Here is a 27,690-nt window from a genome sequence, read left to right as displayed (position 1 = left end):
TGCTCTTCCATTTTACATCTTGCACCAGCAGTCACCAGCCGCCGCCCATGGAGTCTTCTCGCCCCACCAAGAAGCGCAAGACACAAGTCCGCTTCGATGAGGACGACGACGATGCTCTGCTCAAGGAGGTGCTCGCAGCGAATCCATTCGAGGTGGAGCGTGGCGGGATGACGGCTGCATGGGCAGCCGTGGCCTCGGCTTTGGCGCTGGATGTGGATGCAAGGCGATGCCGAGAGCGCTGCTCTCTGCTGCTCACCGACTTCAAGGCCAAAATGGCTAGAAGTGCAGCAGCCAGTGGTATCGATGAAGAGCACACCGAGAGGGACGACCAGCTCGCCGACGTGCTAGAGCTGTTCGAGGACGCTGAGACGATGGAGGAGGAGAAGAAGCAGGCCAAGAGAGCCAAGTAGCGAGACGACGAGCGCGCAGATGCAATGCGCGACGAGGCCATGACCGGAATGAAGGGGAGAAAGAGCAAGCATGACAAGTTCGCTGAGTTGATGGCACACGTCAAATAACGAGATGAGTTTGCACGTACTTTGGAGCTCAAAAAGGTAGCGAACGAGGAAAACCGCATAGCATTAGAACGAGAGCGTTTAGCGTTAGAAAAGGAAGAGCGCATGGCATTTATTGAGGTTATGCGAGCTATGGCAGTTCGAATTCCGCAGTAGGAAAAGCGAGCGCTATGTAGGTTTCGAGTGATGGCGGACTAACTCCGAAGAAACGACTGATCTGGTTGGGACTAGTACAACTTCTAAAGTTTGTCAGTAGAGCAGCAACTAGGTAGTACTTGCCGACAGGAGAAAGTAGGAGCTTGGACGAAACCTTAATATCCTCGTACGGCCACAACCGAGTTATTCCACCAAACCCCCACTCGACAGATACACGCACAGCACTCATTGCACCATTAAAGGTTCTTGATCCCGCGAAAGGCGTGAGCCTTTGAAACCGACTTGCAGTGTAGGCCGATTTGGGTAAGCAGGATCCCCGTACAAGCAGTACGACTCGCCATGCACGCTAACAAGACGCTGCAAAACTTTACTTCACTTACTCGTAGCAGGTAGACATCATGCCGACGACCGAGAACGGGGCCGCGCTGCAGCGGTCGTTGCACGCGGCAGTCCTATCGACAGGTGTATCGGCTTCGTTGATGGCACGGTGCGTGGCATCGCCCGACCAGTGCACAACCAACGGCAGTGCTATAATGGGCACAAGCGCAAGCATGCACTCAAGTATCAAGGTGTCATGGCTCCCGACGGACTATTCATCGACTTCTATAAGCTCCACACCTTGATGAGCTCAATATGCCGCACTCAAGGGCAAGAAGCTTGCTGCACTTAGCGTAGATTAGGTCCACCATGAAGCGAAAGATCAGGCACAGCGCACTGGGCGACCTGCCGAACATCACAGCAAGATCCCCGTACCGTCCAGGGTACGCGAGCCGGCGCAGCAACACACAGAGCCCCTCGACTTCACCAACGCGAAGGCGGCTCGGTAGCTTGTAGTCTTCCTCAAGCCGCAGCGCCTTGTGCAGCCGAATTACGTCACGCTTCCAGAATCGGAAATTAAAACGACAGTCTCCGTCGCTTCATGCGTTGAAATTGAAGTTGCCCTTCAGTGTGAGGACTGGTCGTGGAATAGGAGATCTGGCGAAGAGCACAGCGGCGTCCTCGACGAGGACGAGGTCCAGAGCGGTCGCTGCGAGGACTAAGCTCTCCTCGAGCATCTTGACTGGCTTGTGTGCTTTGCAAATGTAGTATACACCAAGGACTGATAAGAGCTCGCGTTCGCTCTGCAAAATGCTTCGCTGGCAAACCAACGTGTGCGGCAGTGTGATTAGGGTTGTGTGATTGGCGCTAGTCTACAACTCGCACAAGTTCCTGCTGCTAAACCACTCTAATGAGCAGCGGGTTGGATTTTTCGATGGGTCCGTAAACTAAGGATATTTTTCGTAAATTACGAATATTTTCGGACTTCTGAAACACGATACTTTCGACAACCTCTCGAAAGTTATATATGCTGTACTTGATTTGATTTAGGCACGTGTTACTGTGCCCATCTGGGGGAAAATGTGACGAGGCATTGGTTCCCATCCGACACCATCCGACACCATCCGACTCCCACATACGACCATTTGTGCCCATCTGATCCCAACTACCGAAAGAGCCAGTAATGTAATATTTTGATGCGTGTCACGCAACTATACGGGTTTGCTGCGATTAACCGGACTCCTATACGGGATTAACCGGTCTCTTATACGGCTATGTCTGTCTTGGACTGACAGCAAGCTACGGGTGAAACATCTCACAAGCGCATTTTCATTCGCATTTTACTACTGGTTTGGTCAAAATGTAATGTATTTAAATGCACAAGCTAAGGTATCTGTAGCGCAGATACTGCGGCGTCTTCTTGTCGATTAGTCCCATAATAAAAAAGGATCTACGTACCTTTTGGTCGTGCTTCTCCACAAAGACGCGACCCACATTACCAGGCTCATCCCCAAATTCTTGCATCCACGTCTTCAGTCTCTGTTTGCTCGTCGTTCCTTCACGCTCTTGATCCTTTAGGCGCTGAATGAGGTTGTGGACGTCGCGAATTTTCATGTTACAGTCTGAATTTTCAAGGACAAACTGCAGAATATTTTTCTTCTTTGCCTTCGCCTTGCGCAAAACATCAACCGTCTTCACCATGGAAGGAGCAAGTGCCGTTTTCGGACCGACGAGTAGTGCTCGTAGTTGGAACGAGTCAGGGGATGGTTATGCTGCAGTTTGGCAGTAGTGACGCATAACGCGAACACAGGGTCGTTTGGGCTACCATTGACGACACGGACACAAGCGTTTATCTGAAGGAAGAACACATATTTTGTCAGTATTACGAAAGGCATTACAGCACATCCAGTTGCAGGTGTCCCATCTGAACCCGACCCGATGGGAATTCACCCATCTGTGCCTAACTCGATAGTATTTAGCCCAACTGTGCCCAAATATAAATGACTACATACCTGTGCACCGCACTCAGTCGATCGTATTTCCCGACGTGGCCGCTTGCCTTTACCCCGCGGTTTGTACTTGCCCGCGTGGGTGCAAACAAGGGTCTTGTCGTACCAGATCCACTCCTCTGGGATTAGAGGAGCTAAAGTATTTTGCTTCTGGATCTTGCAGTTGCGCTCCTGGACCTTGTTGTTAGTACGAATTCGAAAGCTCTGGTACACATACAGTAGTAATTAGGCTAGTTGTCAACTAAACAATTTCTTAGCGATGCGAACCTGGTATGTCTGCGCCATATACTCGTTGAGGTAAGCATGGAATGACTCCCACGAGTCAAACTGCATCTGAAGTAGCTGGGGGGCTAAGGCACAAGATGTCTCTCCACTGGAGGCCTCCTCTTGGGCGCTCTGTGTCTCGAACTGGCTCGAGGTTTGCGACGACTGTACACTCGAGTCCCCGGATGGCAGTGGCCACTCGGCGTCGCTGTCACCGTTGTCGCTATCATCTTCACTCGGAGCAGCGTACTGTCGGCGCTTTTGTGCTGGACGCGGCCGGCGCTCCATACTTGCCGCTTTGCTCATTTTTCCAAATGAGGGGGAGCCACTCGTTCTGTCCTTGCAGTATACTGTATACGCCGTCGTTCGTATAGCGTGCGCAGAGCATGACACACGAGGAATAGGGCATGACAAAGAAGAGACCTCCTCAGATGGGCGCAGTAGCCACTCTCTTTGATTTATCAAGTTGGGCAAGGCTTGGGAGGGCGGTGTAGTGGTGGATGGCTTTAACGGACCAAGCCTAGCCCATGCACTGGGGAATGTCGACAGGCAGACATTCCCAAGCTGGCAACAAGATGCGATAGTACAGATAGCTACCACTTCCCAGTACGAGACTAGGCAGCAGGATTCAGTATGAGACTACGCGTATGAAGTACGAGACTAGCCATAGCTGTAGTCTACGACAGGTCGTGTTAGAGCTCACTTTGAGATTAGCCAAACCACTAACAGAGCTTTGGTTTGCCAGGAAGCGCCAGCTTCCCTAATAGTGTTCCTAGACCCACTACAATTTTGTGCGAATGCCTTGCTAGCTAAAGGTTGCCGAAAAAACGTAATCAAACGCCGAGAACCAGCAGAAAGTTCTTCGACGCTGTATACAGTCACCATGACCTAAAATGCATTTGTCCAGATCGTGTTGTCCTCTGCATTTAAGCATCAAGCTCATAGATCACACACATACCACCGTTGGGCACAACATTACTTCCGATTTTCACTCGCATTTGTCCTGAATTCCCCCACATCACGATGTCGCGGGGCTCGTTCTTCTTGTACACCGGCTAAAGGCTCAATATGAAAAGCAACAGAATCTACCGGTTCCTTCTCTTTGTCAATCAGGTCTTCATGTAACGCCCGCCAAGCTGACAATCTAAGTCGGGCTCTAGGAGATCGCCTTCGTATCTGCAATAACTGTCGCCTTCGAAGCTCAATAACTACAAGCACAAAGCACAACCTACGAGCAGCACGATGAACACAGGCACAGCCAACACCCAGTACAAATTCGACAAATTATTACTCGTTCGGTTGACAATAATTGATGGACTCGTCGTGTACGCGGTCCAGGACGTGCTCGAATCCGAGTTCGAGTCAGCAATAGTAGACGGATCAGAGTCATCACAGAGCGACACAGTTCGCAATCTCCACACCGTCGGCTCACAGCTCAACACGCAGACGCAGCCAGACTGGCCAAGGCAAAACTTGGTCGATCTGGCCAGAAAGTTGTCCTGCCTGGCGTAATTCAGTGCAATGGCGTTGCACTCGAGACAGGCGGGATCCGTGGCTTCACAGTAGGTTGTGCTCACTGCAGGATACTGATGATAAAGTCCTCCAGTGAAGTTGTGGGGGCTGCCACTGTCCGCATTGGGGCCACTGGTCGTTCGGTAGTCCAGTTTGTAGTCGTAGAAAACCATGGACATACAGTAGCCGAACTGGGACAACACACAGCCTTGTGGATCAGCGGCGACTGGTACATTGAGGCAGTCGTAGCAACTGCGGTGAGTGAAACAGGTTTCCCCCGGTTCGAGGCCGTAGTACGCGCACGTATCCAAGTCTGAATTGGTGCGATTCATACTCGCCTCAACAGAGTTGTCTAACACCGAATTCGATGTCAATGCGACGCGCTCGCTACTAGTGCCACTAGGGATTGCCAAAGTGACGAGTAAGGATTGCACTTGTGACAGGGTCTTCAATGGCGTTCCGGCATCTGATCGGTCTCAGCTGAACACTTTATGATGCTCAGTTGAAGTGAGATAATTGGATGAAAAAGTCAGAATAATTCTATCGGATTGGATAAAATGCGTGTTTGATTGATTAAGAGCACCGTAATCGACGGAACTTGCATTCGACATTTTGTCATGCCCCAACTGTATGCTAGTCAAATTTGGCACTTCAGCTTTATCATATTTGTGGTATCTCCTGCTGTAAGGGGAAGATAAAAAACTCGTTACTTCTTTCTCAAAACACAATCATAGACGGACAGGCTTGGCTCCTGCTTTCATTAAGTTATAGACCACCTAACATTGCATACCTGAGTACTGCAAATCAAAATTGCTTAAGCAGCTAAAAGGAAGACCGTACTCTATTTGGCATCGCGTCGGGCTTCCAGCATTGCGACGGTGGACGACGAGCGGTCGGTCCGCGTAACACCGGCGTCGGTTGAGCTCTCTTCAAAGGACCCTTCCACGACCACGACGTCGCTATCCACGCTTGCTGCCTGCGCACCGTTGTTCCGATCTCTGCTGCCGATTACCGTACTGCACTCATCCTGGACCTCTGTGTAGGCAGCTCGAGCTGTGTCATTATTCCGCGCTGAAACTTGAGGAGACAGCGGCTGTGCCTGGGTGTTATCACCTCCTGCCTCCGTAGTTGCGCCTCCTACATGAGGTGAAGACATATACTGTGGCTGCTGATTAGCGCGTTGTTTCTTCTCGCGCTCGATCAGCGTTTCTTGCATTTTCTTCCACCCTGAAAGCCGCAAACGGTTCGACGGCGACGTAATAGCGTTCACATTATTGTAGGGCCCCTCCGGTCGCGGAGGAGGTCGCTGTCGCGCCATTCGTCGACATAGTCCGCGTTTATACATGAATACCGCGAGTAACGTCACTTGCAACACTAAATAAATTATCAGCATGGTGCTGTAGCTCGTGGTGTCTGCTGGAGTGCTGTTGTTCCCCGACGCGCTGCCATCTGCGTCACATTCCGCCGGCATATTTAACTCCCAGTTGTTCGTCTCGCAGGCCATGACACACACGCAGCCGTCTGTGCCAACACAGAGCTGTCGTTCCACTTCAGTCGATACGTTTTCCGTCTTAAATCCCCAATGCGACGCCTGACTCAAGCTGCCATTGTTCACCAGTTCGTCACAGAGCACACAGGCCTCGTCCGTTGGCTCGCAGTACGTGGAATTAACCGACGGGAAGTAATTATACCAACCTGTGAGACTTAAGTCCTCGCCTGTGGTGTTACGACGATAATCCAGAGTGGCATCGTAGCTGGACATGTCTTCACAGAGGCCCGAGGGCGCCAAAAGGCAGCCGTCACTCACACCAGCCACGTCCGAGTTCAGACACTCGTAGCACGTACGCGGTTTGCGGCAAGACTCGCCCTCCTGTACTGCGTGGTACGAGCACGTATCTCCGTCCGAGTTTCCCACGCGGTACGGCCCACTGATAGTCGCAGAGCCTACAGAATCATCCATGGACGAAGAGGAAGCACGGGTGTCATTGTGTATCTCGCGCTCGCTGCTGCTGTCGTCGCTGCTGCTATTGCTGGCGGTTTGCGGACGCGAATGGGACAGCGACATGGCGTCCGGCACCCGCGGATTCTCGGAGAATGGCGCTCCGTTGGACTTGCAAAGGTGTCGAGAGCCTGGAGACGATGGTGCAGCTCCTTCCCAAGAGCGGTGTACACTGACTCGTCTCGCGGGTTATGGTCCGATCTCCAATCGTCAATCGTCAAAACCCTTGTCTCAACGCTGGGTTTTAAATTGATGTGTTGTACTCAGCCTTTTATTTTGTGTTTTTTAAGAAAACATTCCAAAGAAATGATGGATTATATCGAATCCAGCTGGCGGGCACGTCAGTTGATTGTGGCAGATAGTGAATACAGTTCTAAAATGCCTACACTCCTGAGTCTTGGCTTGTGCTAGACACGCATTGAAACGAGGAGAGCACTGAGAAGAGACCACCGCTCTTGCGCATCTTGCTCGTTGTGTTGCCATTAGCTCCTGGTGCACCGCGTCGTTTTGCATTCTTTGTGCCACTCCAGCTCTTGCTCTTGCCAAGTTCCGGACGGGTCGTCGACGTAACCTCATCCTGGTTCGGCACAGCATTCTCATCGCCGTCTTCAGCCTTATCCGAGCTGAACGAAGTGAACACGAAACCTTTGGACGATGCACCACCACCTCCAGCCTGTAGATTGAACAAGTAAATAATAAATATTAAGAAAAAAAATAATGACACCAACTACGCAACAGACAAAACGTACCGAGTTGGCACTGAAGAGTTTGCACTGGCCGATCACGCGACTAAACGACGACGAGCCTCGAGATGCCGACGTGATACCACCGTACGAGTTGAGCCGACCGAGTTTCGGACGAGTTCGATCTGTCCTCGCCTTCTTCTGAGCTGTTCCAGAACTTGCCCTGCTGTCCGATGTTGAGTCGACGTCAGTACGGTTCATCATGTGCATCAGTTCTTGCGAGTCTTCGTCCTCTTCCAGCAGCAAATTGGGCATCGCAGTGGCCTTCACATTCGGGTCTGCTTCGTTGTTCTCCAGTGCGATCTGACGCTGCAGATCCTTCATACGCTGCATCCGACGATTGATACGAGCTCGCTCCGAGAAGAGTTTCATCTGCTGTCGTTCTCGCTCTTCGTCCGACTCCACTTCGTCTCCATCAGGTCCGTTGTCCTTCTTAGCTTCGTCCTCTTCTTCATTGTCACTACCAGACTCGGACGAGGTCACGTAAATCTTTGGCTGGTTCATGAAACGTTCACGTAGCATCCGCTCCATCTGCGCTTCTTCGTCTTCTTCTTCCTCTTCGCTATCTTTCTTCTTCTTCTCGCCATTCTCGTCCTCACTCAACTCCTCGTCCGACTCCAACAAACCCAACCGCGCAGCTTCAAACTTACTACCGTCAGCAGCCACCAACTCGTCGAGATTGAAGCGACCACGAGCGCCAGAGCCAGAGTGGAGACCGGAGAACGCGCGACGATTGCGACCGAAGCCTTCCTTGACATTGCGCATCACTTCCTTCACTTGCTGCCGGTCCTGGTCTTCCTGTTCGCGACGGAACATCTCGTCCAGATCCTGTTCCTGCGCGCGTTCGTCGTCCGACAGATCGTCGACGATGTGGTCCAGATCTCCCTCACGAAGCTTCAAGGCGTTGCGCTCCTCCTCCGCCTCCCTGAACTCTTGCGTCTTTGCTTGCGGCACGCCGAAACCGAAATCGCCCAGCCCGCCGATCTTGAGAACGTCTTCTTCGTCGTCTTCCTCGGCTTCCGACTCGACGAACTTGTCTCCGCCTTTGACCAGGCGCTTGCGTTTGCGCGTCTGCAAGGCCTCAGCACGCAGCATGTTGCGGTACGCTGCCGCCTTGTCCTTTGGACTCGAGGGCGTGGAAGACGCGGCTTCCTTGTTATTCATCTCGGCGTCATGCGTCGCCTCCACAGCGTCTGTTGCGTCCTCCATCTCCTCTTCTGCGTCGGCTCCTTCCTTGTCGTCCTGTTCACTGTCTGCCTCGTTGCCGTCCTCTTCAGCTGCGGGTTCGGGTTTCTGGATCCTATTACGCCGACGCACGACCTTGACACTCTCCTCCTCCTGCTGCTTCGGACTCTCCATCGCCATAGACGTCGCGTTCTCATCCACTGCGGGCGCTATAGACATGGCTACGTGTTCTTCCTCGTCCTCTTGTTCGTGTGAACTCTCTACGTTCTCCATCAAAGTGTCCATGGGCTCCGTCTCTTCGTGCTCGACGTTCTCCACCGAAGTGTCCATGGGCTCCGTATCTTCGTGCTCGTCTTTGCTTTCCTGCTCCTCGTGGTTCTTCTCCATTTTCTCCTTCAGCTTCTCGTTCTTAAGAATATTCTTCTCTTCCTCCTCGTTTATAGCCTTCAAATGGTCTTCATAGGTCGCGTGTCCGAAGAACTCGGCCATACTCTGTGCGCCTTGTTGAATGGCCTGCGTCCTTAGTTTGAATAGCATGTCCTGTTTCTTACGCGACGTTGCCGACGCCGTGGTTGCTACCGCTAGCCTCATCGCCTTGCGAGGCGAGAATATATCATTCTTCTTGACTGTGGACTGCGGCGTCTGCGTCCCTAGACGCCGCCGGTTGAGTTGCTGGTGGTGTGCTCGGTTTGCCTCTTTTTTCTTGCGCAACTTGGCTACGAGCGCGCTCTTTGCGGCCTGGTACTCGGACTCTGGTGGTGGAGCGCGAGCACTCTCGACCACACTCTCCACAGCCGCCTGCTGCGTGATCTGCGTCGCCTCCTGCAACAGCAGTTGCGTCTTCAGCGCCAATTCCTCGCCGCTCATGGCAATGATTCGGACGAAGCGATTGTGGCAAAAATGTGGCAGAGTTTTTGCGCGGGTCTTTTTCCCGCCACTTTTTGCCGAGGGAGAGTATGCTTTACAAACTGCAAGCTAAAATTGATTGTAACCAATTGCGCTTGAAAATGAGTAGCAAACTCTAAATGGGCAAGTTGAAGTGGCAGTTCCCATGTCATGTTTCAGCATCAACGAATTCTTCTCTCACCACAACATTCCTCGTCATCATGGCTCGTACAGTTCCAGTTGCCCCTACGCCGAAGCTCTTTGATGAGTACGAAATGCCGACGAGCGCAACACACAAGGCGCGGATCCGTTTGTTGCAAATGCGGGTGAGGGAGCAGCCCAATGAGCGTTTTGCCAGCGTTCTCCAAAAGAGACGCTTTCGAGCTGCCTTCGACGACGTCGCTTGGGAACAGAATCTGCAGAAGGTCTACGAAAACGCTGATAGCCACCAGCTTAAGCAATTCGAGATCGACCCAATGCCACTTAACGAATCTTCGTTTGAGCTGCTCTTGTCAACAGTGGGCGATATCATTGAGACCAGCTCTATGGAAAATGTTGCAACAGCTTCTGACGAGGACAAAATGGCTCTGATCGACGCTGTGATGCGGGCCGTCTGTCGCGAATGTACTAGCCAAATGAAGATCGAGCGCAATGTGACGTTCAAGGGCAAAGCTCTTGAGTCTTTCGGTCGTGTGGACCTGCTTCGCTATGGAAACCTCGAAAACGCGATAATTGTGGAATGCAACAAGCAAGTTTTTGACAAAGGCATGGCACAGACGGCCATCACTGCGGAGACGGCCTTGCTCGAGCGGCTGGAAAAGGATCCTCAGATGAACGAACATATCTACGGTGTCGTCTCGGACTTGTTGACGTGGCAAGTCATGGAGGTGGATGCTGAAGGTGCACGATTCTGCACGCTTATCGTTAATGAGAATGAAAAAGAGGATGGTCTCCGTAATGTTATTGGATCGCTTGCAGCTCTACTGCAGGGGAAAGAAGCTCGTGACGTGTAAAGTTGACTTGGCAGAGTCGTGCAGCTTTTTGAAATAGTTTTACCAGACCTAAAATGCACGCTCAGGGTTTAACGTCGCGGGAATTTCAGTGCATTCTTTTTTTCTTTTTATACATTTTTTACTCAGTAAGAGAAATATGCGAGGTCAAAAACCAGCTCCAAAAACGTTGCCTGCATTCTCTCAGCCCTTGAATCAGAGACTGCTTTACAAAACAACTAGCGCATCCCGGGAGTTTTCAAACACCAAAGTGCATCATCATCCGTGCCAGCATCTCCAGCCCACGTAGAGTACTTGACTCAAAAGGGTCTCCCTCGACCAATCGCACATTTGGATCGTAGCACCAGCTCAAGTAGAGCGCGCATGGCGAGCGATCGAGAGGACTCGCCACTGCCACATTGTTTGTACCCATCTGAAATCCAGAGTTCATTGGTGTGCACGAAGTCCCCAGACGCCGCTGCGCTTGGCTCGTCATTTCCCCCTTTTTCACGAAATACTCGACCCATTCCTCATTCCAAATCTGCGCGAGAACGTTCGCTGTGGCATCGAGTGGCGGCTCACGGAAAGGTAGGAACAATAACTTGTCCAGATTCTCTTTCGTGAGCATATTTACCATTGAAAGAAGTGGTGGACCTGGCAACGCCTCGTTCGAGAGTCCTAGAGCAGAGTTAAGCACCGCCTCGATCATCACGCTGGCATTTCCCGGGTGATAGTCGATCATTGACGCTCCGAATACTTGTGCCGACCAGTTGGTGCTGTGTCCGTAGTGCAAACAGTTTCCATACATCGAACAGCGTCGAGCGAGGTCATGAAAACCCTCGAGTGAAAAATAATCCAGCAGGTTTGACCACGAAATAGTCTCCGGCTGCAGCTCCGCTATACGCGTCAGCAGCGCCTCATCCACGGGGTCACTCGCATCACGTCCTGCCTTGACGACGCCGTAATTCACTTCGACTGTCAATATATTCGCCAGCATCAGACCGCGAAGACGATGGAGATTCTTAAGAATGTAAATGACGAACAAATCCAGCACCGACAAACGCTTTGTCGAGTTCTTCTGCTTCTTTTCTGGGTCAACGTAGTCCTCCACCAAGGTCCTAAAATCCACAGTGTTAAGCGCAATTTCGTCATCGAGTGGAGGAGAGTTAGCGGGCACATTCCACATCGTCAAGTTGCCAACCAGGGACGCAGCATCAGACGCTTTCACACGTTTTCCTTTCGCCGTTCTCTTCTTCTTTCGGTTCCGTTTCTTCTTCGCTTGTCCAGTTGAGCCATTGGTCCTTTTAGTTGCACCAGGTTGCTCCTTCTCAACCAGATTCACGACATCGGGCGATGCTCGGATCTCTCCAGTCAGCATGTACTGAGTTAAGTCGAGGCGGTCGATCTGACGGCAGAAGCAACACAGCGCAGGTAGAATTCTACTACTGTGTTTCACCAAGTTCGAGAAGAACTGGGAACGTGCTTCAGCTGCAGAAATCGTCTCCGCCGACGCCCAGTGCTTCAAATATGCCATCACCTTTGGGTTCTCATCCTGCTCTTGTAGCGAGGTCAGTACAACGTTCAAGCTGTTCCTGAAGTCCTTCAACGTGGTCTCACTCCACGTTGACGAGAGCCAAACTTCCATCACACTTGAGATCGAGACACTGGAAGATCCGAGCATAAGCGCAGCTACTTTCCACTTGGCCACGGCAAACTCGCTCATCTCGAATCCAACATATCGCAAAGGTCCGTCGCGACTTGAGTTCTCGCATAGCGTAGCAGCCAGGAGACTACTACAGTCAGTGAAGCCAATCGCTACGTGGGTCGAGTCGAAGTAGTAGATATCCGCGCGACTGACGTTGTTGGAGAAGTTCGATCGAGTCTTAGCGTCATATCTCGGTGCATAGTCACTCAAAGCTTCACGAGCGTCAACGATATCTCCATGATGAACGGACCCTCTGGCTCGAAGGAGTTCCATCGCTCCGGTCCCATGCCAGCGCTTCACTCGGTCACCAAAGCTTATCGTGTCAAAAAAACTTCCATCTCGCATGCGTAGTGCATCGATCCAAGGGTTCACGCTGGCATCCAAGAAGGCACGATAGAGAAGCTTCTGCGCGAGTGCAGCGTCGATACCTTCGGGCCATTTACGAAGCTTTGGGAACTCGGTGTGGATTTCTGGTGGCGGATTTGCAAAGAACATTTGCATCTCAAGAGGTAGAAGCTGAAGCCGAGGGTTCGACTGGGACTTGGATATGGCATGTGCCATGCGCAATCTCTCCACAAACCCTTCCAATCGAGCGATATACTGATCTATTTCTTCATATTCCTCGACTTTTGGGACGTCAGGAGGAGGCTTCTCATCACGCTGTTCACTTGGAGTCTCTGTCGACTTGATATCCCTTTTGGCAGTCTCTGATCTGGTGAGGTTCAGAATTACGACATCCAGATTCTGTTCGAAAACTTTCAGCTGGCCCGAATGTTCCACTGCGCTTAAAACGACGTTGGCGCGAATTCCTTGCAAGTCTTGAACGCATTTTTCATGACTGAACCCCATTGTGCCCAAGCAGCGAACCCGACGAAGCCACGCCTTGTGGTTGAGAGGGTCGACAATGCCCGCAACAGAAGAGTTCAAAACTGCTGCCTCGATATTCGGAACCTCTTCCGAACTGGCCGATGAAGCTTGATGCAGCCTCAAATAAACAGCCGCGACGTTGTTCAGCACCACCGATGCGTTCTGACAGCATGATCTCATGACCTCCACCCCCTTTCGATACTTTTCCTCAGCACACTCGAAGTCGCCTTTGAAGAAACAGACCGATCCTTCCTTTCGCCACCCATCTGCCGTCTTTGCCGCATCGAGTAAACCTCCACTTAGTAAAAGTCCTGACTTCGCTAGCATCACGCTCCACTCCGCGTAGGAGCAGAATTGCGACTGCTTGACGAAGTCATGGTCACCGTTTAGCGTACTTTGCAGCAATTGTTGTTCTTTAGAAGACAAACTGGGTATCGCCTTGTGTGCTTGAGCAATTACACGTCTTAACACCAGGTCGCTGTAGTCTCCGTTGGTCTCGACTTTCGCGAGAGCCGAAGCGAGACGATACCAACCTTTGAAATAGGTAGGATCGAGATGCACCGCAGCACCGGAAAGCTGGATAATAGCTGCGTAGTCTTCCACTTTAGAGCGACAAGTTGCGATATTGGTGAGCAGCACCGCCAGCAGTTCAACTTCAGACTGTGCGACTTCCAGTGCACGTTTATAACACGCTAGCGCTCCACGACCGTCGTTCTGGGAGTCCAACGTACTAAAGAATTCATTTCCGAGCTTCTTCCAGCTCATCAAGTCCGTCGGGACGTCTTGCCATGGGATAATTTCTTCTGCTTCGTCGACTCGAACTCCTACCGACCCATCCATCCGCACTTTATAGTATGGCTCGAGAACAACGATCGGTCGTCCTTTAGAGAGCTTGCCGGCCACTACACGTTGCCGTTCATGTGCCGGAAGCTCGGTATCCACCAATCCGTAGGCAGCAATCTCCACCAAATAGCCCGTAACATCCTCGAGAATCAGTGACGACGAGGCAATACCAAAGAACGCGTCATCAACAGCCACCCAACCGCAAAGGTACCGACCTCTGTGCGTCGTCCCGAGCTCCAGTTCTTTGCCAGTCATCGGCGTGAGGTCTCGCAGTGATCTCGCGTCAGACGCTGACTTGGCATCGTCCAGTGACAACCTACCGGTGCGGAGATTTCCAGCGAGTATTTGCTCACCGAAGATGCCTCCTGGCCGAACAAATCGGGCTCGCATCATCTTAAACCGCTGTACCATTCCTTCTTGTGTGCTCAACGACTGAGTCTGCTCGTCTTCGTCGGAATCCTCATCCCACAACTCTGGTTGTCCAGCTTCTGATAAACCCGCAAGAATTGCTAGCAGCATAGCTGGATCGCAACCTGGAAACGGGAAGGCCATGTCAGTGGCGTTCGGCAAAGAGCTGCTTCTTCGTCAGTAAATGCCGTTCTGCACTGGCGTAAGGAAAAAAAATTCTTAGACCCTTTCCCATTGTTCCCAACTGGCAGCACCAAACACTTTTCCCATTTCTACTACACTGCAAATGTAAGTGTCGAGTGTGGAGCGGTACGATGGTCACTTCATAATATTTACCCACTCCACTCCATTAATTCAACGCGAACTACCTGACGAACTGAACCCAAAACGGTGCGATAGTCGAAGATTGGGTCCTCGTACAGGCAGGCGCCAGCTACGCACCGATGGGATGCGAGAAGGTCGAGGCTCTTCTGCCATCTCTTCGCCGGACGTCGGACTTGCTGGAGGCGTCTCCTTCTCGACGATCTTCTTCAGAGGACTTGTAGTCGCCACAGACGGCATTTCGTTATCGACGGTTTTCTCGGGAGCTTCGATCTCTGGAGCGACATGCTCGACCAGTTCGCCGAGAGGAGCGAACGGAAGTTGGAAGAGCCGCAAGAATTCATCGCGCGTAGTCGCTTCATCGTCAGCATGACGCGTGCAAAGCTTGTTGGGCTCGTTGTAAAATTCGACATCTACCACTAATTTCTGCATGGGAAAGATAAGAAAAAAAATGTCACGGAAATATATAAAGCGGAGTGATAAAAAAATCTTACCGGGTTCTTGTTGCGCTTGCGCTGTGTGAGTTCACGTCCTCTCTCCACGATCGCCTGCTTGATGTAGTCGGCTTCTTCTTGAGACTCAACGAGAATCGCCTTGGCACCTGGCACGAGTTGCCCTCGTAACCTTTGCACTTTTTCGTCAATAGCTTCGCGAGAGGAGCCAGTTACGAAGGTGACACAAGTCAAGGCATTGGACATGTCCGGCATGATCATCATCGGTGCCAGATACAACCTTTCCGGTGTGGGCAAGTCTTCAGGATCTCGACCTTTTGATTTAGTCAATAGATTCTCGGCACGTTGTTGGAGCTCGTGTTTCTCCTCCATAGACGTAAGTTGCAGCGTTATATTCTCCAGCTCAAGCGTGTGTTCTAGTTTCATTGCCTTGAACTTGTCATCAAACGCCTTAAGTTGCTCCTTCGCCACGGCGAGTTCCGTCTCAAGTCGCGGGATATCGACAATTACTCTCGATTGAGAATCAGCCAGTTGCTTCTCGAGACGAACATGGTTTTCCTCCGCGACTTTAAGTCGTTCCTGTGCCACCGCAAGCTCCGTCATGAGCTGTGGCGTACTGGCTCGTGCCTCCACTAACTCCGCTTCAAGGTTTTGTTGCTTCTCATTGGCAGCTTTCAACTGTTCGGCAAGTACAGCGATTGTTGTGGTCGCCTCGACGAGTTGTTGTTCTAAGTCGGTCTTCGCATGCTGCTCTTCCTGTGACGAACTAGATCGTGAATGCCGCTGTTTCTCGAGGTCCAGCTCGACCTCCTGCTCGTCCTCCATTTGGGTTTTTAGTTGTCCAGTACAATGCAGTGTGCAAAGCTCGATGGAAACCCTACCAATCTCGGTCGTTCATCGTCGAACTGTCAACGATATCATTTATTATTATTATTATTATAAAAAAAACGTAAATGTACGTCCATTCCGATGGCTTTGCTTGCGTCGAGTGCCCACCGTCTACAAATAAGAGATGGGCTTGAGTTGCGAAGCTGATATCAGACCATTTTTACTTCGCCCGTCGAATAAAAACCAAAATAGCTTGTTATGGATCAGTTGCAAACCTAATTTTTGTCTTACTGCTGCAAGTACATTGTAAGTCACCACTTTACGCTGCCTTCGGTCCACATTCTTTGCTCTAGCGCGCCCGGATCATGAGTGGAGGTGTCCTCCAACGAAAATCATGTGAGTTGTTTTTAAATCGTGCTTTTAGATTCTTTAGAGTGCGCTGGCTATTTTTGCATCTAATTTGAAAACGTGTGAGCTCTGATAAAGTGAATGCGAGAGGTCCCAAAGGCACTAGGCGTATTAATAGCAACAATTGCCTTTAGCTCTGACTTCGACATCCTTAGACATATTTTTACCTTTTTTATTACCCTGCTTTTTCTCCACAAGCTCAAAAAATAAAGATTAAATAAAGTGGTCAGTTGAATTTTTGGGATTCTCGGTGGGATATATTTACAATACACGTCTTGTTTTATAAGTATGTTGTGTTTCACCCGACTTCTTTTTTTAGTTTTTCACCCTAGAGCATCTGGAGTTTTTAAGGTGAAGATTAACGAGTCGCTGAAGACCTCGACTTTTAGGATAAGCCTACGCTAACGTCATTCTAACTTTTTTGTCAAAGCCGCAACCCGCGAGGTTGAGCTCAATATTTATAGTGCGGCAGCGAATTACTGTAAGTACCAAATCATCCAGTTTTCTTGTACATGGATTGGACGGGCACTCGTTGTCTTTCTAAAACCGTAAATTTTGTCCACAAGAGCAATCGCCTACGTGGTCTTAAAAACACAAGCGAACTACTTTCGCTCACAAAACCTGGTAAGAGCTCTAACATCTATAGCAAGCGCTTGCGAAGTTGTTCGAGGAACACAAACGTCAGCAGCGTCTGCGGTCCCAGTCGCATATACGCTGGCAGCCATCCCTTGTACAGTCCTCGCAGTCCTTCGTGCTTTACCACCTTGACAAAGCAGTCTGTCGCACTCTTGTATTCGTTATGATGCATGTTCATCAGCCTTGTCTTGACCACATCTGCCGGTGCACACGCCGTCGTCGCCACCAGACCAGCCACCATACTGGCCAAGACGTGGGTCTGCAGATTGTCGCGCATGGGCACCACTTTGTTGTCGAGAATCGTCGACTTGGCCAAGTCGTAGGCGGCAATCTGACCTGTTGTCAGCAGCATGGCACGAATCATGTTGGGTCTCACCCCGCGCATCAACGCGACGAGTCCCTCCTCCTTCTCCACACGAAGGAGTCCGTCCACTGCGTGTTTGTAGTTGCGTCTCTTCTCAGGAGGCAATCGACTGTCTGCCTGCATACGGATATTGACAATGTCTGCTGGGTTGCCAAAGGCTCCTCCGATGATGCCTCCAGTCATACCCAGTAGTACATTGTGGCCTGTGGAGATAGGTTGGCCGTCATTCCGCCGCACCGCCTCGTCCTTGAGGTAGTGGTACACTGCGAAGCGCATGGTAGAGTACGTTCCTTCCCTCATAGCACCTCCAGAAATACCCTGGTAGAGCCCACGTAGTCCCTGTTGCTTGAGGATGCGGCGGACTGCGGTCCCCAGCCCTAGATTCTCCTTCTTTGACGTCTGTAGGTGGATCTTAAGCAGGTCGAACGGGTGTGTAAAGAACACGGCGCCTACAGCGGACAATCCGCCGAACGTGTAGCTGGCTAGAGGTGGACGAGGCTTGAGAGAAATGGTACCATTGGAGCTTGAGTCTTGGAGCTTACTGTGGGGCAGTTTGATGGTCGCGGCGGAGGACGAAGACATCGTGAGATGAGGTACGATGAGAAACTGAGACTGACGTACTCTTTGATTGGCGACTTGGTTTTTGTATTCGAAATAATGACGAGGTGCATCAGACGATGGCGATTGGATGAAAAAATGTTTCGTTATTGGATAGAATTGAAAGGCGCGTCATCAGCGTGTTGGGACGACTTTCGGACAGGGGCTAATAATTATCATTTGATCTTTTTGATAGTACTAGCTATTTTTTGCTATTAAAGGGCAATAGTAACTCAGTTTTCAAAACTTAATATAAAATTTAAATATCAACCTTGATATCTACCAAAATATTTAATACTTGATGATTTATTCAGGGGCAAATGTAACCTAATATCATATACAATTTATAAAATAATAGTACTATATTTTTGATTCTAGATAAAGATAGTAGCCCATTTTTAAGCTAACATAATATATTAATATTAGCTCGAAGACATGAAAAATATTAGATACAAGATGTTTTATGTTTTTCCCACTTAAGTACGTTTCTTATAGCCATAGAGCCGAGGGCTAACCAAAGAACAGCTTTAAAGCAGCAGTAGCGATGGCAGGATTTAAAACTGACGAGTATTTGCTCTAGTATTTCATATGGGTGTATTAAAACCGATTACGCAATCCTTAAAAAAATATATTTTGAGCTAACTAGTATTTGGTTGCTATTGCCTGGAAGGACTTAAAACCGAGGCGCTCATTGCGTACGCGCCGCTTAATGGACTCTGGCCGGAGAAAAGAGAAACGTAGAGAATGAGAGATAATCCGACGCATACGGAAGTTGAGCCACCTCGGAGGCAAGACGGCTCGCGAAACGCGTTCACATACATGCATTGGTTGATATTTAGTAATCTCATTTTGTCTAAGAAGAAAATATTAGGTAATATTATTTAAATTAGGTGGTGTACCACCATCAAGTCGTTATTTCATCAAGTCGTTCAAGTCGTTTGTTGAGTTTCTCTAGTCGAGTTTAGCAAAGTCCTTGTTGCGAATCCTTTCGTGTACTTAAGTACATTCATAATGGGGCTGAATGTTAGGTCTACAACCAACTCTACAGTACCGGTACTCATGTATGCTAGTACATGTTGATCTATCCAAGTCTTAGACTAAGACGACGTAGCCGCCTCATCCTCCTCCAGGAAAGGCTGATCCGTGTATCCTAGCTCGCCCGGGGCGTAGAACGTCTTGGAGTCGTAAGGGTTTAGCGGTGCATCAATCTCCAGACGCTTCACAAGGTCTGGGTTCGAGATGAAGTAGCGACCGATAGCCACCAGGTCAGCATCGCCGCTCTCCACAGCCTCGATAGCCAACTTGCGGTTGTAGCCAGAAGCTGACATCAACACACCGTCGTAAATTTCACGGAAAGTACGAGTCATGGATCCATCGGTCGGGGCCTTCGGGTTCTCGTGGAGCTCGAACGCACGAGGCTCGATGAGGTGCACGTACGCCAGGTGATATTCGTTCAGCTTCTTAATCACGTAGCCGTACATGCCAATAGGGTCTGACTCGGACTGACCGAAGCTCATACCGTAGGGCGAAAGACGGATACCCACCCGACTAGAGTCCACGACCTCTAGAATCGCATCCAAAGACTCGAAGAGAAAGCGCGCACGGCTCTCCATAGATCCGCCGTACTTGTCCGTCCGGTCATTGATACCGTCCTGCAGGAACTGTTCCTGCAGATAAGCGTTGGCGCAGTGGAATTCGACGCCGTCAAAGCCAGCAGCTAGAGCGTTCTGGGTTGCCTTCTTGTAGTCCTGGACAATAAGTGGGATCTCGTCGGTCTCAAGAGCACGAGGTTGCACGTGCGGCTTGGGGCCTTCACGGGTGTAAATGTGAGTGCCGGAGACGTCCACGTTGGAGCTGGAAGACACAGGCAACTCTCCATTGGGTTGGCTCAGTGGGTGACTCATACGACCAGTGTGCCACAACTGCAGGAACATGTGTCCTCCCTTGCCCTTGACCGTGTCGGTCACGCGCTTCCAGCCCTCGACTTGCTCCTGGTTAAAGATTCCAGGGGATCCGACGTAGCCACGAGCTGTGGGCGAAATGTTGGTGGCCTCAGCGATGATGAGACCGCCCTTGGTGGTGCGTTGGCCGTAGTACGTGGCCGTGATCTCGGGCGGGACTCCTTCCTCGCCGTGCTTAAGACGCGTCAACGGAGCCATCACCACGCGATGCTGCAGCGTTAATTGGTTCAGCTTGCCACCGAGCGTTAGGGGCGTGAAGAGCTTGGAGACTTGAGCTGTAGACACCATTGCCGTGATTTTCTTTGGGGATCTGGGGCTCGGAGGGCAAAATGCAATTGTGATCGTGGGGACAATGGTACCGGATGTGCATTTTCGCCGCTGATGACGAACAGGCAACAGCACAAGGTGGTGACGCCACGTGAGTGTTTACATCGACACTTAAGCAAAACAGTGACAGCGAATTTGAACCTGTGTAAACCGATCAGCACTCAGACTGCTGATACATGTTGAAGAAGAGATTAGCGGCAACCACATTTCTAACGTAGGTTGAATTTCAAGAGATCAAGTATCAGTGTAGATTATCACGTTATCGCACAAGGATCGATGAGTATCAAAATGTACCAATAATTTCATGTATTAATAATTTTGTACTTCGAAGTATTGTTAGAATGCCTTGTCGACCATTTCGAGCAGTGCTTCTCTACAAGCCTTTACTGCCAAGACCATAAATGGACGCCATGGTGTTTTGCAACGGCCAGTGGCCGTCCGCCACTAAACCAGTCGCATTCATGGGACAAGACACCATCGTTTAATCTGATCTCTGTCCTAGGGACTTGGAGGAACCGCATCGCTCAGTTTGCCGTTCACCACGCAACATCATGGTCCGAGGAACCAATTCAAGTGCCTATCGTGATATGGATGAGGATTTCTTTTCGTCGCTGGAAGAGGTCAATTACCTGTGCCACGAGTCTCCCGCCAAGAGCTCGTGCTTCAGCTCGAAGCTGTCGGAGTCAACGATTCTGCACAAACATTGGGAAAAGCGTCGTGCTGTGCGAACCAAACTCGTCGTCACTTTAAGCTTGTTGCTGCTAGCGGGCGTGGGGACTGCAGCTCTGTCTACTTCGGTGAATGCAACTGCGTTGGCGATGAAGATGCGTGGCGCGCACCCAATGTTTCGTGGCAAGGCGAGTGAGGTCTACGCTGGTGGCGATACCCCAGAGCTCGAAGACGCCATCCTTGTTGCAGACGAAACGGACATTCAACGCGAAACGGAATACGCACTGGACGAGGACGAACTCGACCCGTACGAAGAGTTCCATCACATTGGAAGACAGCTAGAAGCCAATTAGAGTACAAGAGATGACGTAATGCAAGCCAGTTTTTATATTAAGTAAAACGTGTGAAGTCTTTCTGACTTTTTACAAACGTACTTCGTCTAGAGTGAACACTTCTTGATAATCTCTGGGGATCTCAAACATCGTCGAGTTCAGCTGCGGGTTCAACGTGATCTTCTGAAACGTGTACGCGACTCGGACCGTAAACATCATCGGTAGCTCAAACTTGACAGGAAACCCAGGTGGGAGTGTCTGTAGCCACAAAGGCAAGTGCACAAATACAGTCAGTCGCCGTACCTTACACAGTCGACATCCACACTACGTACCATCTGGAAAAACTCGTCGAGGTTCTTCACGTGTTCTCCCGTAGTGGAAATGAACTTGATAATTGGCAGGAAATCTCGGAGTTGGAACGGAAATTTCTCCGTCATGACAACTTTGGCTTCAAAGTCTTTGTGCATTCGACGCGCAGTGGGTACAAGTGTCAGACTCCGGTATGTGTTCTTCATACTGTAAGCCGTCTCAGCTGTACCGTTTCTCGAAGACGATGCGGTCGACGTCGGTTGTTTCTTGTCCTCAAACACCTTGAAAAATGACTTCTTCTTCGACTCGAGAGCTTCGTTCGGCTCACTCGCAAGCTCATTGAGCTTAAAGTAGTCCACGAACGCGGTAGTAGTCGTGAGTGGGTTCGGGATGTGGTTTAATTGGCGGAAAACTTCGCATTTCTGTTCGTCAGTAAGTCTTCGGGCTTTGTCGCTAGTCTCCAGCTTATCTTCCTCGGACTGTGGAGACGCGACAGGCTCCACAGTCGCAGCATTTACCGGAGGTTCGCTAGCAGCTGAGCGAGTATGTTGGACGTCATACTTGATCTTTATCCCATTTCTATCCATAGTAAACCCTTTCTGCGTGTTCTGCCACATCAACACGAAGCTGCCGTTGTGTTCGACCTCGAAAGCGCCAACAATTGCCATGTTCTTAACGCCGTCGGTGCGACACACAACTTGCTGTTGGTCCTCGTGGAAATACGTCGCGACGAAGCAGAAATCGCTACTTTTCGCCAAGAAATCCCATCGGATCGTGTCTCCAGCGATCACGTCCAGATGCATCTCAACCTTGCGTCCCTTTTCGATCCGAAGCGAGTGTCCCGCAGTGTCATCGTTCGCGCTATTACTGAGACTAGAGCTGTTCTTGTGTTTCGATTTCGAGCTCTTCTTGCCCTTGAAATGAGGCACAGACGACTGAAGATGCTCAACAAACTGCTGCACTTCCTCGAACGGCGTGTCCCTGCCAGATGGCAGTTGTTTGAGCTTGCGATCGGGCTTCACGGCGGGTCGAAACTGCGCTTCCATGGAGAAATTCTGCATCTTGTAAGTGGTTCCTGACCACGGACACTTCCTCTGTTTACTTCGACTTTTCTTGCTCTCTTCGTCTTGAATTCTACTCTCGTCTCTCTTGCCTTGCGCCTTGACGTCTTTTTGCTTAATAAATTCCAGATTGGTCGCGTCCATACTCGACGAGGACATGGCTGTCGTCAACGAGACTTGCAAAGCCATGTCCATGTTCCCCACTGAAGAGTTGTGCATGGCTTCCAAGACGTCGTAGAACTTCTTACTGGTATGGTCCATCACCACTGCGTGGCCTGCTCTCTCGCCGCCAGCTCTCCCCATATACACATGACTCATCGGTCCTTTCTTCCACTTGACTCCGTCCAGTCCTTTAAGCGTCGAATCGATCCGTAGTTGAGACCCGTACTTCCAGATTCGGATCGTATCCGACGGTAACACACTGGACACTATAGGCACCCAGGACTGGGCTTCAATGAAGATTTCTGCCTCAAAATCCGGAAGTTTCTCTAGTGCCTCGATGAACGTCTCTTGGGCCGACTCGAGAGACTTGATCACTTGCTGTTCGCCTCGTAGATACAGCTGAGCCATCATATACTCATCGTCCAGCAAAGCGGCATCGTGAGCGCAGCTCCAGCCGTCAGAATTGCGAGATGTGACATTGGCATCGCGCTCTAGAAGCAATTTTACTATGGCTTGTTGATGTGGCTGCACGATGCGCACAGCCAAGTGCAGAGCAGAATTCCCACGAATGTCTTTGGTCTCCAAAAGGGCTTTCAGCGCCTCAGCTTTAACGGGGTTTCGGGATTCTTCGCCTTCGGGGCAGACAGCGTTAAGAATGCTGTGGATGCGCTCGAGGTCGCCCTCCCACACGGCCACGTGCAGCGGCGGTGGATGCACCACAGGCGTGTCATTGCTCATTTTGAATTGTGAATTGCATAGAGAAAAAAATATGCGCATTTTTAATGGATTACTGGGTACATTCCGCTGTACCGGTACTGACATTCATTTTCGGTTTAGTCGACGGTTTTTGTCGAAGCTTCTTGTCTTCTGGTTCTTGCTTGTCTCCTTCTTTTCTTTTCGTCATACCTCTTTTTCGTACGTTTCCTTCTTGCTCTGCTTTAGCAGTGGTTGTCTTGATGCTTCCCTGATAATTTCAAGCCATTACCTCGACGGTTATTTTGGTATAATAAAGAATTCCTCTTTATCAGCACTCGAATTCCTCAGTCGTGAAGAGTATCATGCGGGCAACAGAAGTCTTTCGTACGAAGAACAAACTAAGATATGAATAAGGCTGGCGGTAACGTGGCCTTGGAGGGCTTCATCTTTCCCAGAAGAATTCGATCTGACCGTTAGTCAAGCGCTTTCTTCACATTGTGCTCATTGAGCAATTTGCTGAGAGGCAAGAACTCGTCTGCTTTCCGCGTAGATGCCTTCAAGTCGGTCGAATGAACCGCGCATCTCATTAAACCGTTGGATCAGCCCCTCGCGTGAGCTCGACTGCTGAGCCTTCTGTTCCGCTTGAGGACATTATGCGTGAGCCTTTCCTGCTTGCCCGCAGAAAAAGTGGTCAAGATCTTCAACAGCTTTGCTCAAGCTGGGTTTACTATAAACGACGCAAAGCCAAAGCCCGATACGAGGTCGGTCAAGACACTCAAGTCCATTCTTGTGGAGGAACTAGAGCTTGGTACGGTCCACCGAGAACCGTATCTTTGCGGGTGGGTGGCAATCGACGACGCCTTCTTTGGTATCTCTGCAACGTCGTTTCTTCTGGAGGACGTAACCGGAGCGTTGGTGGAACTTGCCGCTTACGGGATACTAGATTCGGATCTTCCCTTACACATATAGCAGCGTCAAGAGGCTAGTAGGTTTCCAAAGGGACAAGCGATTGTGGTGCTAGAGCCGTACTACAAGGTGCAGATGGATGGAACTTTGGGCATTCGAGTCGAGGAACCTAATGAAATATTTCTGTGGCGAGACGTTCCGACCGTCTTGATGACATGGAAAAATCTTGGGAATGAGTTCTTCAGTACCGTGAATTATCAAAATGAGGGTCGAGGCGCATTGTCATGCTACCACAAGCCGAGCAATGTGACGTTCGTACTTTAGCCAAGCTACTCAACAACATCACGACGTGGCGGTTCCGAAAGGAAGGCTACGCTTTGGCTGTACAGCTCTCGGGTGCTGCCGTTCATCTTGATCCTACTCATGTTAAAGGATGGATGCGTCATATCTAGCTCTAAATGGAGCCGAGTCAGTTGTTGTTCGTGTAGTCGCCCTAGCACGTAATACTCTTCAGTTTATTTCAGCCAAGGAACTCCAGCTGTTGCAGAATACACTGACAACGGGATCTCCAGCTAACTCGACCGAGAATTCGAGCTTTCGATCATTTGCGGAATGGTGTTCCAAGATGGCTTCACCTGGCTTTGTGACGAATGAGGACGGCTTTAACCAAGGATCCAACTGGTTCACTCAAGGGAATTTGGAGGCTGACGAAGAGGAATTCTGGCTTCTGAGTCGTGGTGCCATGCAGTGTCACTTGTGCTGAATAATATTGCTGCGGTGCATTTGACGATGGTCCGAGGTGTCCCTGGCGTCAGTTCTCATGGATTGGGTGAACCGGAGAGTTTGATTCCAAATGTCGAGATAGCTCTTCTAAACTCTACCGTCGCTGGTATTATTTCCCCGTCAAACCATAAAGCGTGGATACGACGAGTTCGGTGCCTAGCGAGCTTGGAGGCGACGCAAGCCGAGTGTGTCAGCGAGTTAGAAGATATATGTTTGAGCGTTTTATCGACTTTACCGCCTGGATTTGACGCGGATAAGCAGGTAGTTAAGTGATGCATCGATGCTGAGATCCAACGGCGTTTACGACAACAAAGCGTCCTACAACCTGGCCATAAAGTCTCTGAAATACCGACTCATGTGCAGCGTGAAGAGCGGGATAGCTTGCGTCCCGAAATTATTGCAATAAAAGTAGGTCGGACGGAATCAACGGAAGAAAATAAGTACCCGAACATGATGAGCGAAGAAGACCAGGATAACGACGAGTACATTGCGCAGATGAAAGGGCTTGATCGCATGGTGCACTTTGCTGCTGCTGCATCTAAGTCTCGACTGAATCGGCAACAGAAGACGCCGCCACGCGAAATGTGAATGTACGTGAAAATCCACCGCCTCAAGTTCACGTTGAGTTCCCGAAACAGCGTGGATGGCCTCCCGGACTTGACGCGACATTCGCCCGAAAGGTATTATATCGTGCCTTCTTGAACGCCCGCTCTAATCCGTGGATGACGGCGTCTGCTATGCGCGAGGGTAAATATTTCAAGATGACGAACTGTGCCGATATGACTAAACGATGGCATGGGACGGCGGCTATAAGCATTCTATCTGAAAGAGCGGATTCCTTAGAGCTTGGGGACGTTGTCGATTTTCGAGAAGAAATAAGCAAGTTGATCCCCGCGTACGACGCCAGAGTTCGCTCAAATTTTGCGAATAACCCGAACCGTGCGGAGGCTTATTTCTTCGGAACGACTCACGTTGCCATTGGCTGCAACGACTTCAGCAGTTTACTAGCCAAAGGATGAACTGAACAACGATCTACCTCTAAAGTTTGTGGGGTCGAGATGAGTGAATTTGCAGCTGCCAAATGTAAAATTGTCGCTGAAATGCTTAAGTCACGGAGTGTCATGGAGGTCTGGCTGTCGTCGACTTGGAGTGAGACTACGCTGAAACATTTTCGAAATGCTGCCAACAAAGTGTTGGCGTCAAGTGACCAGAACGATAATGCTAATGTGATGTCGTACTTAGAACACTGGGTGTCTGCTGAGCCCCATTTCTGCTTCGAAAGCGCATTCCAAATTCTTCCAGAACTTGGAGAAATACAACGCCAAAGTGCTATCTGCGCTGTATTGCGTCCGTCGCAAGATCGACCGCCTTGATTTGACCCAGTACATGCTTACTGGCAAGGTGCTTGCGTCCCCAAATGTTGCTTCTCTTGTAGCGAATCAACATGGTCGTGAAAATGTGGTAGCCACTGAGAGAAAGACGACGAAATCGGCGGCCAAGAAGAAACGAAATTTTCGAGAAAAAGAAGAGCAAAAGTAGAGGAGCCTCCTCCGAGAAATCGGGTGACGTTCCTCGAGTCGGTAGTTTGACGATGTGGAACGTGCCTCCAGGAGCTCTACCTCTTGAAGAGGATATCATGTTCAACACCGTGGATCTTACAATAATCGTAGACGACTACGCCGAGCAAGAGAAGAAGAACGCTAGTGAGAAATTATCGGTGGTGGATTTGTTCACCGTGAATATTATCCCGAATCTGGGCCGTCTTCGTGAATTAATGTTGAAGAAGAAACTAGCTATCCAAGTGCACTATGGTGTCGTCAAGGCGGTTTGAGGAGAAGCCGCGAATGACCCGGATGATCTCCGGCTGTTGTCACGAATCGCCAACACGCAGCCCTGCACAATGTCTGCCAGAAGATTTTCATGATGTCGCTCGTCGATGCGGGACTGTGTTCACTACAGGTACAGTATGAACTGGCCTACCCAAGTGTTCGAAGCATCGATACTTGACTACGATTACGAGGAAAGCAAACTACTTATCGACGGGATTACTTGACGCTGTTTTGGGCTTTCCGATCCAGTGAAGTTCCAGTCGTTGGACATATTTAAGATAGTCGGACTAAACAAATTGGCACTACTGCCGTTTCGTGACAACCTGCTCAACCCCTCTAGCCCCGCGTTTTCGGGCGGAAATTACCCTGTATTCTACAGAGTACCACTTTGTCTGCGGGTAAACAGGAAAGGCTCACGCAGAATGCTCTCACGCGAGCTTGTGAGCTGGAACAGAAGGCTCAGCAGTCGAGCTCACGCAAGGGGCTGATCCAACGGTTCTAATGAGATGCGCGGCTCATTCGACCGACTTAAAGGCATCTACGCCGACAAAGAAATCTCTGAAGCACATTGGGAAAGCAGACGAGGTCTTGCCTCTCAGCAAATTACTCAATGACACAACGCTTGACTAACGGTCAGATCGACTTCTTCTG

At 50.3% G+C, this 27,690-nt stretch overlaps 10 protein-coding genes across 10 annotated transcripts; 2 read left to right on the top strand and 8 right to left on the bottom strand.

The window, feature by feature from the left end:
• Positions 1-4,470: 4,470 nt before the first annotated feature.
• On the bottom strand, positions 4,471-5,106 carry PITG_18176 (uncharacterized protein; the record flags this gene model as incomplete). Its single annotated transcript, XM_002896284.1, has 1 exon — positions 4,471-5,106. The coding sequence occupies one exon, from the start codon at positions 5,104-5,106 to the stop codon at positions 4,471-4,473; it is 636 nt and encodes a 211-aa protein (XP_002896330.1).
• Positions 5,107-5,515: 409 nt separating this feature from the next.
• PITG_18175 (uncharacterized protein) lies at positions 5,516-6,941 on the bottom strand (the record flags this gene model as incomplete). Its single annotated transcript, XM_002896283.1, has 1 exon — positions 5,516-6,941. One exon carries the CDS (start codon positions 6,837-6,839, stop codon positions 5,616-5,618), a length of 1,224 nt encoding a protein of 407 aa, XP_002896329.1.
• Positions 6,942-7,155: 214 nt separating this feature from the next.
• PITG_18174 (cleavage induced hypothetical protein) lies at positions 7,156-9,568 on the bottom strand (the record flags this gene model as incomplete). Its single annotated transcript, XM_002896282.1, has 4 exons — positions 7,156-7,439; positions 7,519-8,635; positions 8,705-8,860; positions 9,020-9,568. The coding sequence occupies 4 exons, from the start codon at positions 9,566-9,568 to the stop codon at positions 7,156-7,158; spliced, it is 2,106 nt and encodes a 701-aa protein (XP_002896328.1).
• A 239-nt stretch (positions 9,569-9,807) lies between these two features.
• PITG_18173 (uncharacterized protein) lies at positions 9,808-10,599 on the top strand (the record flags this gene model as incomplete). The annotated part of the gene is made up of 3 exons (XM_002896281.1): positions 9,808-9,912; positions 9,958-10,320; positions 10,381-10,599. The coding sequence occupies 3 exons, from the start codon at positions 9,808-9,810 to the stop codon at positions 10,597-10,599; spliced, it is 687 nt and encodes a 228-aa protein (XP_002896327.1).
• Positions 10,600-10,895: 296 nt separating this feature from the next.
• Positions 10,896-15,996, bottom strand: PITG_18172 (uncharacterized protein; the record flags this gene model as incomplete). Its single annotated transcript, XM_002896280.1, has 5 exons — positions 10,896-11,053; positions 11,158-13,413; positions 13,681-14,523; positions 14,776-15,145; positions 15,214-15,996. The coding sequence occupies 5 exons, from the start codon at positions 15,994-15,996 to the stop codon at positions 10,896-10,898; spliced, it is 4,410 nt and encodes a 1,469-aa protein (XP_002896326.1).
• Positions 15,997-17,047: 1,051 nt separating this feature from the next.
• Positions 17,048-17,989, bottom strand: PITG_18171 (mitochondrial 2-oxoglutarate/malate carrier protein, putative; the record flags this gene model as incomplete). Its single annotated transcript, XM_002896279.1, has 1 exon — positions 17,048-17,989. The coding sequence occupies one exon, from the start codon at positions 17,987-17,989 to the stop codon at positions 17,048-17,050; it is 942 nt and encodes a 313-aa protein (XP_002896325.1).
• Positions 17,990-18,977: 988 nt separating this feature from the next.
• Positions 18,978-20,253, bottom strand: PITG_18170 (12-oxophytodienoate reductase, putative; the record flags this gene model as incomplete). The annotated part of the gene is made up of 1 exon (XM_002896278.1): positions 18,978-20,253. The coding sequence occupies one exon, from the start codon at positions 20,251-20,253 to the stop codon at positions 19,102-19,104; it is 1,152 nt and encodes a 383-aa protein (XP_002896324.1).
• A 590-nt stretch (positions 20,254-20,843) lies between these two features.
• On the top strand, positions 20,844-21,390 carry PITG_18169 (uncharacterized protein; the record flags this gene model as incomplete). Its single annotated transcript, XM_002896277.1, has 1 exon — positions 20,844-21,390. One exon carries the CDS (start codon positions 20,844-20,846, stop codon positions 21,312-21,314), a length of 471 nt encoding a protein of 156 aa, XP_002896323.1.
• A 193-nt stretch (positions 21,391-21,583) lies between these two features.
• Positions 21,584-22,663, bottom strand: PITG_18168 (uncharacterized protein; the record flags this gene model as incomplete). The annotated part of the gene is made up of 1 exon (XM_002896276.1): positions 21,584-22,663. One exon carries the CDS (start codon positions 22,661-22,663, stop codon positions 21,584-21,586), a length of 1,080 nt encoding a protein of 359 aa, XP_002896322.1.
• Positions 22,664-22,830: 167 nt separating this feature from the next.
• On the bottom strand, positions 22,831-23,563 carry PITG_18167 (uncharacterized protein; the record flags this gene model as incomplete). Its single annotated transcript, XM_002896275.1, has 2 exons — positions 22,831-22,906; positions 22,971-23,563. The coding sequence occupies 2 exons, from the start codon at positions 23,561-23,563 to the stop codon at positions 22,831-22,833; spliced, it is 669 nt and encodes a 222-aa protein (XP_002896321.1).
• Between the last annotated feature and the right edge of the window lie 4,127 nt (positions 23,564-27,690).

The sequence above is a fragment of the Phytophthora infestans genome, genomic scaffold, assembly GCF_000142945.1.
Source record: "Phytophthora infestans T30-4 supercont1.63 genomic scaffold, whole genome shotgun sequence".
Taxonomy (NCBI): domain Eukaryota; phylum Oomycota; class Peronosporomycetes; order Peronosporales; family Peronosporaceae; genus Phytophthora; species Phytophthora infestans.
The sequence above is the reverse complement of the archived record's forward strand: the minus strand, read 5'-3'. Positions and strand labels throughout refer to the sequence as shown.